This window comes from Physeter macrocephalus, chromosome 10 (assembly GCF_002837175.3).
Source record: "Physeter macrocephalus isolate SW-GA chromosome 10, ASM283717v5, whole genome shotgun sequence".
NCBI lineage: Eukaryota > Metazoa > Chordata > Mammalia > Artiodactyla > Physeteridae > Physeter > Physeter macrocephalus.
Window position 1 is genome coordinate 84,172,814 of NC_041223.1, and position 14,982 is coordinate 84,187,795.

At 45.7% G+C, this 14,982-nt stretch overlaps 1 protein-coding gene across 1 annotated transcript in view; it reads left to right on the plus strand.

Annotated features, from left to right (window-relative positions):
- The window catches only part of CD109 (CD109 molecule), a 133,182-nt gene that overhangs the window by 24,228 nt on the left and 93,972 nt on the right, over nt 1-14,982 (plus strand). Inside the window, exons 4-5 of the mRNA XM_024132947.3 lie at nt 1,628-1,858; nt 8,042-8,167. Coding sequence (XP_023988715.1) covers nt 1,628-1,858; nt 8,042-8,167 — 357 coding nt within the window. The remainder of the gene's footprint in view (nt 1-1,627; nt 1,859-8,041; nt 8,168-14,982) is intronic.

Here is a 14,982-nt window from a genome sequence, read left to right on the forward strand (position 1 = left end):
TTAGTTTCTACTGTACAGCAAAGTGAATCAGCTGTATGTATACATATATCCTCTTTTTTAGATTTCCTTCCCATTTAGGTCACCACAGAGCACTGAGTAGAGTTTCCTGTGCTCCACAGCAGGTTCTCCTTGGTTATCTATTTTATACATAGTATCAATAGTGTATATATGTCAATCCCCATCTCCCAATTCCTCCCACCCGCCCCCCTTTCCCCCTTGGTATCCATACATTTGTTCTCTACGTCTGTCTCTATTTCTGCTTTGTAAATAAGATCGTCTATACCAATTTTTTCAGATTCCACATGTATGCGTTAATATACGATATTTGTTTTTCTCTTTCTCTAGTAGGTCTCTCACTTCGTCACAGCTTACCCTTCCCCCTCCCCATGTCCTCAAGTCCATGCTCTAGTAGGTCTCTCACTTCGTCACAGCTTACCCTTCCCCCTCCCCATGTCCTCAAGTCCATGCTCTAGTAGGTCTGTGTTTTATTCCCATCCTACCACTAATCTCTTCATGACATTTTTTTTTCTTAGATTCCATATATATGTGTTAGCATACGGTATTTGTTTTTCTCCTTCTGACTTACTTCACTCTGTATGGCAGACTCCAGGTCTATCCACCTCATTACAAATAACTCAGTTTCATTCCTTTTTATGGCTGAGTAATATTCCATTGTATATACGTGCCACATCTTCTTTATCCATTCGTCTGTCGATGGGCATTTAGGTTGCCTCTCTGACCTGGCTATTGTAAATAGTGCTGCAATGAACACTGGGGTGCGTGTGTCCTTGTGAATCATGGTTTTCTTTGGGTATATGCCCAGGAGTGGGGCTCTGACTTTTGAAGGGAGGCGGGTCAGAGAAATTTTGGACATATTTTAAAGCCACCACATGAAGGCTCTTGTTGGAGTAGTATAGTTCATCCCGGGTTTGAATCTCAGCCAGTGACCTGGGGCAACTTCCTTTGCTCTTCCAAGCCCCAGGTTCCTGGTTTGTAAACTGGTATTAGTTAGAGCACCCACCGGAAGGATTGCTGTCAGGTAGAATGGCACGGTGTGCGTAGGCTGAGTGTGGCTTCTGGTCTGTTCCTGCTAGAAGGTAGGATTTCCACTAGTGATAGAAACAGTAAAATAATGGTGCCATCAAACTTACCAGGACTGTGACACGATGCACAAGATACAGGAAGAGAGTGCATCCTAGAACAGGTGAGAGGTCCTGGAGAGAGTATGGCAAGAAAACAAAGCCTGTGCAAATGTGCCTTTCACCCGTGGACTGCCTCAGACAGGGCGAGGCACGGAGGAGAAGGGTATTGTGACCCGCAGTGACTGTTAGTGTGGAAGAGTTTGTACTTGGGATAGGAAGAGACAAGGTGACTGCTGACAGAGCTGTGGGACGCGGTTCCTGCCGTCCAGGAACCCTGTGGTGTAACTGGAGAGCAAACTCCAGGACGCCGAAAGAGAGAAAACAAATTGTTTCATTTTGGTGGCTAGGATGGGCTGCAGTTTTCAACATCGCGATTACTTTTGATAATACTATGTATTTAAAATCTCAATTCTCACTTACAGGTAAAAGCACTTTGGAGGTAAAACAATGAGACCTTGATACATCTGATGTCTTTTTTCCCCCAGCTACCTCTGAACAGCGGTGATGAGATTTATGAGCTCCGTGTCACTGGACGTGCCCAGGATGAGATTTTATTCTCGAATAGTACGCGCTTATCATTTGAGACCAAGAGAATGACTGTCTTCATCCAAACAGACAAGCCCCTGTATAAACCAGAGCAAGAAGTGAAGTTTCGTGTTGTTACGCTCTTCTCAGATTTTAAGCCCTACAAAACCTCTTTAAACATTCTCATTAAGGTGAGTGCCAGACAGAACTGAAGCTGGGGGTTCAAAGCCGTCTCACTGAAGCTCTCTTGGAAGTTCTGCTCACACATTGTTGGTACTGGGATGTCTTAGGATCCACGTGGCTAAGCTTCCCTCCCAAAGTGGGATGGTTTCTCTAGGAAGGGGGATGGTACAGCACTGGGTTAAGAGCTCAGGCTCCAGAGTCAAGCCTACTTGGGTTCCGGTCCTGGCTTCTTCATTGATTAATTCATTTGTCAAACGTTTATTAAACTTCTGTGTCCTCGATACAGAAGGTGAGTCCCTGCTTACATCGACTTTTTATTCCAGTGGGTAGTGGACAGACAATAAATAAACACACAGATATATAAAAAAAGAGAGAATGTGTGTGTGTGTGTGTGTGTGTGTGTGTGTGTGAGAGAGAGAGAGAGAGAGAGAGAGAGAGAGAGTTTGTGTTTGCTGTTTTCTATAGAGTTGTTAGAGAAGTCCTATTTGAACAGAGACCTATAGGAAATAAAAGAATGAGCCTCTACAAACAGAGGGAATAGCTATGCAAAGTTCCTGAGGTGGGAACTTGTTAGGTGCATTGGGGGAACAAGCTTGCAGTGCACTGTTGCCCAGGAAGTGAGGGGACAAATATTAGGAGATAAGGTCAGGTACAGGTAGGTCAGCTGGACGAGGGGCTATACAGGATCTTCTTGGCTATGATATGGACTTTGGATTTTACTGTGAGTGAAATGAAAATTCACTGGAGAATTCTGAGGAGCGGCATGATGTGATCTGAGTTAACATTTTAAAAGGATCACTCTCTGCTCTAAGAAGAATAGGTGCTAGCTCTGTGACCTTGAGGAAATTAATCAACCTCTCTGAGCCTCGGTTTCCTTATTTGTAAAATGTGTAAAACTAATAATATCTTGTAAAGGTTTTGGTGAGGGTTATGTGATATGATACAAGTAAAGCATTTAGAACTGTGCCTGGCACATAGAACATGCTCACTAAACATTAGCTATTGTTGTACTAGGAGCCCCTCTGGCAGGAAATCTTTTGGCCTCCTCTGCCTGAGTACTCTGGGCTCTGGAGGCAGCATGGTTGGCAGACTGAGTGCTTCCAGTGAGGGCCAAGCTGGAGGCAACTGACATCTGGCTGGACCTGGTTTTCTACGTTTAAGCTGAGGAGAGTATTAGACCTTTGACCAATGACATAGAAATAGGGTGACCAGTTTGCTGGGACTCTCTTGATTTTAGTACTGGAAAATCCCCTCAGTCCCAGGACATGGGTTGGCATGGACATACATACACTACCAAATGTAAAATAGATAGCTAGTGGGAAGCAGCCGTATAGCACGGGGAGATCAGCTCGGGGCTTTGTGACCACCTAGACACAAGTAAAGCATTTAGAACTGTGCCTGGCACATAGAACATGCTCACTAAACATTAGCTATTGTTGTACTAGGAGCCCCTCTGGCAGGAAATCTTTTGGCCTCCTCTGCCTGAGTACTCTGGGCTCTGGAGGCAGCATGGTTGGCAGACTGAGTGCTTCCAGTGAGGGCCAAGCTGGAGGCAACTGACATCTGGCTGGACCTGGTTTTCTACGTTTAAGCTGAGGAGAGTATTAGACCTTTGACCAATGACATAGAAATAGGGTGACCAGTTTGCTGGGACTCTCTTGATTTTAGTACTGGAAAATCCCCTCAGTCCCAGGACATGGGTTGGCATGGACATACATACACTACCAAATGTAAAATAGATAGCTAGTGGGAAGCAGCCGTATAGCACGGGGAGATCAGCTCGGGGCTTTGTGACCACCTAGACGGGTGGGATAGGGAGGGTGGAAGGGAGACGCAAGAGGGAGGGAATATGGGGATATATGTATACGTATAGCTGATTCACTTTGTTATACAGCAGAAACTCACACACCATTGTAAAGCAATTATACTCCAATAAAGATGTTAAAAAAAAAGATCTGGAACAGGAAAAAAAATGTTCTAAGGAATAACAGAATGGAAGGCAAATTTAGGCTTTTTAGTTCAGTATCTTCCTGTTCTTAGGTATTTTTTTTGTTGTTAGGAGCTAAACAAACACACAAACAAAAATCAAGCAAACAAACATGTATACATATAACTTGAAGCCAAGATGTGTTTATAGCAAATATCACACTGGTTGGCATGTTTCTTGAAATGGAACTGGTATTATTTCAGAGTTAGCAGCTCTGTGACTGTCTGCCTTTGCTGTGTTGGAATAAAGCAGGTCGCCACAGTGAGTAGCGTTTCTAAATTCGTGGAACTCCCCGAGCAGTTTATGGGTGCCATTCATACTGTCCTTCATCATTTATCCACAAATACCGAGAACTTACTAAACGCTCTGCGTAAATGGAGGATTTAGAAGTGAATGTCTGCCTGTGTCTGGCCGTTTACAGTCGATCTGCCTCTTTCTGTCTCAGGCGAATAAAAATCAGCCCTGGATATATTGTTGTAAGCGTTAACCCAGAACGAACCCTGCTGATTGTGATTTGTGGACCCTTTGGCCTCCTCTCTCCGATTTTGGACTTCGCCTGTCACATTTGGCTTTCCCAGAAGTGCACAGAGAGCCCTTCCTCTTGCTATTTCTGGTCCTGAGGGATCCCGCTGGCCTGGCTGATGGGTGGTCCGCTTGGCCAGGGCAGGAGAGTTCTACCCGGAACCCACTGTGTTTGGGACCAGTGAGTGAATGCACTTGTGGGTGCCATACTCACCGCAGTACTCATGGCTCAGAGCATTGATGTGAATGCGCACACCCTGCGCTCCTCCATCTGAAAACAGTCCTTTGGGCCAGGGTTCACCAGACTGTGATGTTCTCTTTTTCTGCATCTTTCAGTATGGGACAGGTGGTTTCTTAGAAAAACTTCCCAGAGAAAAGTGGGGCTGTAGTGTAACGAGAGCCCCTGACTTGGACGAAGTTGTACTCTCTAGCACAGCACCACCTGCAGGCGAGTGTGGAGAAGGCATCTGGGAACTACCGGAGGCCAGCTTTTTGGAGCCCATCTTGCCCAGCCAAGAATGACTGACTGTAGGATGTGGCTAAAATATTGACCATCATAGCATGTTCAGTGTTTTTTTGGGGATCATTGGGTGTTTTCCCTGACCCAGTAACTGACTTTCTCAGGAAGCAAAGGGGCTTCAGGGACCTTTTTATGGTGGAATAAACCTCTTCCCCCTAATTCCGGCTTCCTGCAGCCAGTCTGTCCTTACACTTCGGAAATAAGTATCTCCAGCGCTGGGATGGCAGCTGGCACGCTGTTTTCTACCCTGGCTGCCCTTCCTGAGAAGTTGTTGCTCCTGGTACAGGTGAGTGATCTTGTGGGCACAGCTGCTAGCTTGGGGTCCGCCCTGTGACTGTGCTCTGACACTTTGGCCTGGGGCAGTGGTGGCACCTCATTTAAGTGATTTGATGTCTTTAATTCTACATGCTAGGCACACACCTTGTGCATAATCCAGGACTCTGGGGGCTGGCAGAAGTATTCGCCTTCTCCAGCCAGGGAGTTTACTGCTTGAGATGGCTGACACAGGCGCCTGATGGAGAGCCCGGGCTGTGCAGAGGTGACTCAGAGAGCACGAGGGGCCACTTTCCCAGTGTCTCCAGCCACGCGGCTGTTCAGGCTGTGACAGGGGCACTGTTCACATCCCAGCAGGCGGTGACCACATGCAAATGCTGGCTCTGCTGTGATGCCACCATGCGTCACCTGTTCAAATCCTCATGTGCTCTGTAAGGACTTCTGGCATTTCTGCATTCTCTGTCTCTTCCTTGTGGGGTGATATGCCCAGGTCCAAGACAGGCTTGGGAAACGAGGGATTTATCTCATTCACTCCCAGCCCTGCAGATCCTCCAGGTCATCGAAGGCTTCAGTTTGGATTTCCTTTGTTTGTTGGGTTGTGGGAGAAATGTGTACCTTCACCAAAATAATACGTCGGCGGACTATGTGCATCTCTTTCCCTACATTTTAAGCGACACTGGGAATTATTATCATTTTTTATTTTTGTCAGTGTGATGGAAGAAAAATGGCCTTTCATTGTTTTCATTTGCATTCCCTTAATTATTAGACAGCATATATTTATTACTCTTTGTATTTCTTCATTTGTTTTTGATCCTTTGAGCTCCGTAGCCATCCCAGTCTTGACAGGGGCAGGGGAGCCAGCTCTGACTGCAGTGCCTGCCCCAGGGCTTGCCAAGGATGGTGACCTGCTTATTCTTGGCCCGCTTGTGGTCTTTGGGTTTTTTTTAAATTTATTTTTTTATTTTTGGCTGTGTTGGGTCTTCGTTGCTGCTCCCAGGCTTTCTCTAGTTGAGGCGAGTGGGGGCTACTCTTCGTTGTGGTGCACGGGCTTCTCATCGCGGTGGCTTCTCTTGTTGCGGAGCACGGGCTGTAGGTGCATGGGCTCAGTAGTTGTGGCTCACAGGTTCAGTAGTTGTGGCTCACGGGCTCTAGAGTGCAGGCTCAGTAGTTGTGGCGCACGGGCTTAGTTGCTCCGCGGCATGTGGGATCTTCCCGGACCAGGGATTGAACCCGTGTGCCCAGCATTGGCAGGTGGATTCTCAACCACTGCGCCACCAGCGAAGCCCCCTGGTCTTTGGTTTTAACAATTAGTTTCTGCCTTCCTAGACCACTTCCTACTCAGTTCTCAGCATTGTACTTACCCCGACTTACACAGTCTCCCCCGCTCGCAGAGGGAGGTTTCCTCTGGCTTCTAATAACCAGGCCAACCCGCTACCTTGAGTCAGAGGATAGAGATTAGGAATCAGGGATGGTGGTGTGATGAATTGGGAGATTGGGATTGACATGTATACACTAATATGTATAAAATGGATAACTAATAAGAACCTGCTGTATAAAAAAATAAATAAAATTAAAAAAAAAAAAGAATCAGGGAAAAAATTTGATCCTGGAGTTCATAATCCAGGGAACAAAGAAACACCAAAACCAAAAAGTAACAATGACAAAAAACACCAAAAAACCCAGATAACAAATGAGAACCTTAAACAGTAGTACATGTTAGGGGTGTAAACTCCAGGTGCATTGGGGTTGCTCCAGGGAGCGGTCACTCCTGCCTCTTGGAGGCATGTGTAGAAGGCAGGATGTTGGAGCTTATTTCACCATCTGGACAAGGGAGGAAGGGCCTTCCATGCAGCAATGGTAGAGGCCTAGGTGCATGGGCGTTTGGGGCGAATTGCAAACAAGTCTGTATGTTTGGAGGAAGATGTGCGTAGTAATGTAGATGGGGTCAGCTTACTAAGCCTTGTACACTACGCAGAGGAGTGTAGATCTCATTCTGCTGGCAAACAGAAGTCACCGTCGCCTGGTGGTCTGATGTACTGGTCGTAGCGAGTGTTTACTCATTGCTTGTAATTTGCCAGGAACTGTGTCTGGTGTTTCAACCCCTTTGCCCCAGCCACAGGTTTGTGTTTGGCAGTGGGGAGGATGTACTGGAGGGGCGAGACTGGAGGACAGAGGTTAGTTGCCATAGTTAGAAAATGGTGGCTGGACGTGAGATGTTAAAGGGACAGGGTCGACAGGTCTGGGATGGGATTGGATGCAGGGAGCGTGCTCTGGGAGAGCCTGGGAAGACTCAGGTGTTCTTCACGCATCCCCTTGGTTAAGCACCCCCATGACACAACTTCTGTTGAATCAAAAGACACGTGGGTTTGAACCCTGAGTTCCATCATGTTTTGCTGCTGTGATAGTGGACCGGCTGTTCGTGGTTGAGGGTTTACCTAACCTCTCTGGGCGCCCGTTTTCTCAGCTGTAATGGGTGGATGATCCTATGCTGGAGGAGAATCATAGTGACTGAATGACGTGTGAGTGGTGGTGATAAGGCAGAGTGCCTTTAAGACAGGGGCCTGTTATCCCTACAGTGGGGTTTCTTCTCTGCAACAACACCAGCAGCAGCGCAGGTTGGGTGAGGTACATGTTGTAGCGTTTCATGCGGAAGGCAGTACGTGCCAAGATTTAAAAGGCGGAGCAGAATGAAGATGCTCTCAGGAGAATATGAGAAAAGGAGGAATTTTTATTCATCTTCTTTGGTAGTATAGAGCTGACTTCTAAGAACTTGCTCTGTCCCCCATTTTGGATGAGCCTGGGAGTACTGCAGGGCCGTATTCGTAACCAGGTTGGGTCCACATCACGTGGGGGGTTTTATATCGTTAACATGCGTGGTTTTCGTTGTAGGATCCCAAGTCAAATTTGATCCAACAGTGGTTGTCAGAACAAAGTGATCTTGGAGTCATTTCCAAAACTTTCCAGTTATCTTCCCATCCAATACTTGGTGACTGGTCCATCCAAGTTCAAGTGAATGTGAGTATAAATACATTTTGGGGTGGGGGGGAAGTGTTAAAATGTTTTAAATAGGGCCAGTGGGGAAAATATCTCTGAAGTCATTTATTTAGTGAACAGAAAAACATTAATCAGAGTATCTAGATAATTTAAGTGGTTTTATTTTTAATTTACTATTGTTACCAATGGGTTAGCCTGTGTTATAACATATTAGAGTTTTAATCATTGCTGTCTTTTTATATAATGTAACGTTTGAAGGTTAAGACATTTCACATTTTAGTATAAAGCTGCTTAAATATTTATTGTATTTAGTTATTGCACACATTGAGTATTTTAAAACTAAGTAATGAATACATAGCTATTATTTGGCAAATCTTATGTCTCAGAGTAATGACTTCTGTTGCGAGATTGGTCTAACCTATTTTATCTTTGTTTTAAAAACTCTAGTGACCTTTAGGTCTTTAATCCATTTTGAGTTTATTTTTGTATATTGTGTTAGGGAGTGTTCTAATTTCATAAGGCCAGACACTATAACACTCTTAGAGGAAAACATAGGCAGAACACTCTGTGACATAAATCACAGCAAGATCCTTTTTGACCCATGTCCTAGAGAAATGGAAATAAAAACAAGAATAAACAAACGGGACCTAATGAAACGTAAAAGCTTTTGCACAGCAAAGGAAACCATAAACAAGATGAAAACACAACCCTCAGAATGGGAGAAAATATTTGCAAATGAATCAACGGACAGAGGATTAATCTCCCAAATATACAAGCAGCTCATGCCAACATGAGCCAACAAACACATGAAAAGATGCTCAACATCACTAATCGTTAGAGTAAGGCAAATCAAAACGACAGTGAGGTATCGCCTCACACTGGTCAGAATGGCCATCATCAAAAAATCTACAAACAGTAAATGCTGGAGAGGGTGTGGAGAAAAGGCAACCCTCTTGCACTGTTGGTGAGCATGTAAATTGATACAGCCACTATGGAGAACAGTATGGTGGTTCCTTAAAAAACTAAAAATAGAACTACCATATGACCCAGCAATCCCACTACTGGGCATATAGCCTGAGAAAACTATAATTCAAAAAGATACATGTACCCCAATGTTCATAGCAGCTCTATTTACAATAGCCAGGTCATGGAAGCAACCTAAGTGTCCATCGACAGATGAATGGATAAAGAAGATGTGGCACATATATACAATGGAATATTACTCAGCCATAGAAAGAAACGAAATTGAGTAGAGTGGCATGGACATATATGCACTACCAAATGTAAAATAGATAGCTAGTGGGAAGCAGCCGCATAGCACAGGGAAATCAGCTCGGTGCTTTGTGACCACCTAGAGGGGTGGGATAGGGAGGGAGGGAGGGAGACGCAAGAGGGAGGAGATATGGGGACATATGTATACGTATAACTGATTCACTTTCTTATAAAGCAGAAACTAACACACCATTGTAAAGCAATTATACTCCAATAAAGATGTTAAAAGCAAAAGCAGAAACAGAAGTCTAGTGACCTTAACAGCTACCTAAGTCCTCTGTCCCCCAGTGCTTCTTTCTGTCCAGCTCCCCCGCTTACTTCTTGTATTTGCTGCCAACTCCCATGGCTCCGAGATCTAGCAGGGCAGGGGCACTTAGAACGCCCTCCGTGTCTCCGCCTCGGGTTTTCTCTGGTGCATCACTCTGTGGTGTTTGAAGATTCATTGAATATTTTCTAATTTTTTTCTTTGGAATTTATTAAAATGTATATAAATTCACAAATGAGAGCTTTAAAAATTCTATTAGAACGGGGCTTCCCACTCTTGACATTACGATAAAAAGTCATTTGTTGCGGGGATGTCCGGTGCACTGTGGGACGTTTAGCAGCATTTCTGACCTTTACCCGCTAAATGCCAGTAGCAGCTGTCCCCTCCCTCCACGTCGTGACAAGCAGAGATGTCTCCAGATGTCACCAAATGTCCCCTTCGAAAAATGCCCTCTCCCTCCTCCTTCGAGAGCCACTTTATTAGAAGGAATAGGCATTCATTAGCAGGTGGCCTGAGGTAAGATAAAAGTGCCAAGTACCTAATAAATTAAAAATTAAAAAATTTTCCTTTAGTTAGCATTTTTGGGGGCCACATTTTAAAAGCAGCACTAGGTCCCCTTAGCACATGTTTTTTGAGCGTCTGAGTAAAGATGAGGAGCGCGCTGGGCTCGTGGAGAGTTTGTGCCACAGAGGAAGTGAGAAAGCGTGTGCAAGGAGTTATGGGCGCTGAGAGCAGGGGGTGTTGAACGCTGGGTGGACCAGACATTGGAGCTTGTAGAAAAGGCAGACAGAGTAGGTGTTTGTGAGACGCAGGAGAGAGGAGGGTTGTGTCGAGGCAGGGAAGGTGGAGGAGAGCCCCGGGGTCTGGGGACTGGGGAGAATTGAGGGGCTGGAGCATCTCGAGGATGCTGCGAGCTGCAGATTAGGAGGCATGTTGTGAGTTTTAAGGAGTTAGGACTTTATTCTCTGTTCCCACGTTTTGGTTTCATTATCATTTCCCCAGGAATCAGCTGTTTGTCCATCCATCCATCTATCCATTCATCCATCCACCCGTCCATCCATCCATCTACCATCCTCCATCAAATAGGTGTTCGAGGGCTTATAGTGCGGTGATACGATACCAGGAAGCCTAACATCTGATCTCTGTCTTCAAAGTCTATTGTGGGGAGATGACTAATATGACAAAGTTAAGTGACACAGGGGTGACAGAAGAACACGAGGTGGTGCAACAGCAGAGGACTTGTGAGGCGCTCAGTCAGTGAGGCCCGTCAGGTGCCTCCAAGGGGCAAGTCTCACTCAGGCCGCCTGGGGATAAAGACAGTCTGTTGTCAGCATGAGCGCCTGTGCTTTGGGGCCAGCGGCTTCCTCTGTCCTTGTGGTCGGCCCCATTCCCCTCGCTTCTCTCCAGCCTCTAGGGTGTCCTCTGGTCCAGATCTGGACTGAGCGCGTTGGCTTAGCCTAATAACCGTGTCCTCAGAGTACTACACGCAAGCCTCTGCATGGGTGGCTGGCAGCCCGCGGATGGGTCACTGGGTCAGATGTCCATCGCTGGCCCATTCTGAGCCCACCTCTGCACAGTGACCAGACCTCAGCCTTGTGGGTAGCATCCTCTCTGGGATTCCTTTGTTCAGTGAGTGGTACACAGAATATGTACCAGGGGAGAGAGGAGACTAGAATAGTGGACAAAGGCTGGGAGACGTGAGACTGTAGGGTGAAAGAATTACCGGATTTCTCATGTAATAGTTTGTGGACTTGACCTGTCCTATTGCTTTAATAGGAAAAAAAGATAAATGCTCTTAAGGAAATTCAAGTGCTTGAAAAATTAAAAAACATTCACAAAATCTGGTCCTTGCCCACCTCTTTGGCCTTGTTAAGGGCCACCTTTACCCTTGAACTCTATGCTTTAGATGTATTATTCCTTAAGTTTCTTTTTTCTTTTTCTTTTTTTTTTTTTTTGCGGTACGCGGGCCTCTCACTGCCGTGGCCTCTCCCGTTGCGGAACACAGGCTCCGGACGCGCAGGCTCAGCGGCCATGGCTCACGGGCCCAGCCGCTCGGCGGCACGTGGGATCCTCCCGGACCGGGGCACGAATCCGTGTCCCCTGCATCGGCAGGCGGACTCTCAACCACTGCGCCACCAGGGAAGCCCTCCTTAAGTTTCTTAAACTCTCCAGTCCGTCCTGTCCCAGAGCCTTCCACGCAGGCTGCCCCCTCTGCCTGGAACGCTGTTTTTCTGCTGTTTTTCTAGCTCTTTCCTTTTGTCCTCAGGCATTATCTTTGATGGCCTAGCGCCTCTGGACGTTTGCGTAGCACACTGTGCTTCTCTTGGTCCATTCCTGTCACTTGATTGGCAGGACCTGATACGCAGAGTCTGTATGAGGTCTGTAGGCAGAGTCTTGTTCCCCTGTGTCTTGGAGACTTAGCACGGTTCTTTGCACAAGGTCGAAGTCAGTACTTGTTAAATGAATGCGTGAAAGCTATATCATAGTCATTGGTCTTGAACTAAATATAATGTCCCCTTTTCCACATTCTATAAACATCTTTATCTTTTTGAAGACAGGCATATTGATCAGGAACTTATTAGTGGTGATATCATGTTTTTTCCTTCCGGATTTATTGAGATATAATTGACAAATAAAATTGTAAGATATTTAAAGTGTACAATGTGATGATTTAACATGCATATACATTGTGAAAGAATCCCCCCTAGGTGATACAATGTTAAGGCACACAACTAACGGAAAAATAAGCCCCGTTATTAAAAAAAAACAAAAAAAAAAACGACTCCTCCCATGGCCACCAGAGGTCAGTATAGTCAAAGAAATGTTATGAGAAGCAAACTGGATCTAGCCTTGGTCTCTGGTTTATCTTTCCTTGACGCCTGCACAGCATTCAAGGACTCTATATTGCTTATTATTAAACTCTTTTCCTTTTAGCTGTGAATAATTATTATGGGGGAAATATATCTATTATTTAAACAATCCACCATTATAGACCATATTTTTATTTTCCCAAGGCAGTGACCATTCTTAGTATAAATTTTAGGGAGGGGAAAATAATTATTTTCAGGAGACTGTTTTGAAATCCCATTTTGTCTCTAGAAAAAATATGGCCTGATTTTCGTATTACTACTGAAGGACAATGTATACAGGACTTACCAGAGCTTTGATTTGTGGTGACATGCAGATAATCAGAGTGGCATTATTATAAAGCAAGTCTTGATGATTATTATTTTTAAGCCCTCTTAAAGTTAGTAAAATTTAGTAAGAACGCTGACTTTTTGTGTGCTATTTATGCACATACTTAATCTATATGATTGCATCGAATGGGACTTGTTCTTTGCTGCTTTGGGAACAATCACCGTCCCTGCCGGCTCTCCCACACTTTGGTCCCTTCCATGTCTCCAGGCCCTTTTCCATCAGTTCTCCTTTAACTTCCTGGAGCACCACACCCTCCCCGCAGAGGGAAGGGGTTTATTTTAGCCATAATACCCCTCCACAGACACGTGTTTTACAGAGTTGTTACACATCATGTACATTATAGGTCAAGTGGGGAAATGTGCTCTAAGTTGATAATCATCTTAAAAAAACACCGTGGGAAGATGATTTGTTTTAAAAGTCAGGCATCGCTTGTATTTTCGTTTTTTGTAGTATTTCTCTAGTTGCCTTATGTCTTGACTGGTATCCTTGGTTCTCCCAAATAGTTGCAAATGTTTTTTCTTTTCTCCCTATTTTTAAAATTTTGGTAAAATATACATAACAGGAGATTTACTGTCTTAACTATTTTTAAGTGTACAGTTCAGTGGTATTAAATACATTCACAATGTTTTGCAACAATGTTGTGCACCATCCATCTCCAGAACTCCTTTCATCTTGCAAAACTGAAACCCTGTACCTATGAAACAATAACTGCGCATTTCCCTCCTCCTAGCCCTGCCCTCACGTCCCCGGCACCCATCGTTCTACTTTCTGTCTCTATGATTTTGACTACTCTAAGTACCTCATAGAAGAGTGTATGTCTTTTTGTGACGTTATTCCACTTAGTTTAATGTCTTCAAGGCTCATCCAGGTTATAGCACGCGTCAGAATTTCCTTCCTTTTTAAGGCTGACGCATCTTCTGTTGTACGTATGTTCTGGATTTAGTTGCAAATTTTCTGGCATCTTTGATTATAAATTGTATTCCAGGTTACTAGAAGGCAGTTTTAGAGGTTCTTTAAAAGAGAGGCTGGCGCTGGTGTCTGACCACCAGGCTCCCAGGAGGCAGGAGGGATCTTACCACACTGCCCTCTCCCTTGGGCAGCCTCGGCTGGCCCAGAGATTCAGGTCTCTGGGCGACCCAAGCATCGGTGTCATATTCCTCTGAGGACCCGAAGGAAGAGCATTGAGAGAGCCCTGCTTCTGGATATCGCAGCCCTGCACCTTCCTTCCTTCCTTGGGAGCAGACAGCGTGTCTTTCCTCCCAGAGTGGCTGGTACAGCTCTCGCTGCTGGAACTTAGCCGTGGTTCCCAAGCACCCGTGTGCCCGGGAACCCGCCGATGGCAGCTCTCGTTCAAGTTGCGCAGCCCAGCGCCCCGCCCCCAGACGGCAAGTCAGTATCGCAGGCGGCGACCTAGGAGTTTGCATTTCACACGAGCACTCTAGGACATCCTATTTGTTTTCAGGACCACGTTTTGAGAAGTGCTGCTGTGTGCCCACAGCTAGGCATCTTCGGGTTCTGTCTCTTCCAGTGAGAGGCGGTGGTGGGTAGTGGAAAAGGCACGCCCCTGATGCGTTCTTGGAACTCCCTGGTGGTGAGACGGAGCTACTTACTTGACCCCTCTAGGTGAGTAGCTCCGCTCGGCCCCCTGGCAGCCTAGACTTTCTAAAGCAGATTTGGGGTCACGGTCTCAATTTTTACAGCAGCGTTTCTGGAGATTTGGATACACAGCCTGCGTAGGAACCCCTGAACCAGACGACCTCTTAGTCTCTTCTGGCTGCAACTGACTGCAGTTTCTCAGCCCTTGTTTTGATCTTAGGCCAGTGTTGGGCTGGCAGACAAGAAATAGAAGGTAGGAAGCGCGATAGCCCCGAGGCCTGAGATCACTTTTTTGGAGCCCTGTGTGCTAGTTTGTGGGTGTAAAATTGTTGTGTAGTTCAGGGGCAGTATGCACTGAATTGTTCCTTTGTAACAATGACCTCTCCTTTCTCCTGAGCTAGTTGTTGTGGAACGTCAGGTAGAGGGGCACTGCGTGGCTTTTTTTTTTTTGCAGTACGCGGGCCTCTCACTGTTGTGGCCTCTCCCGTTGCGGAGCACAGGCTCC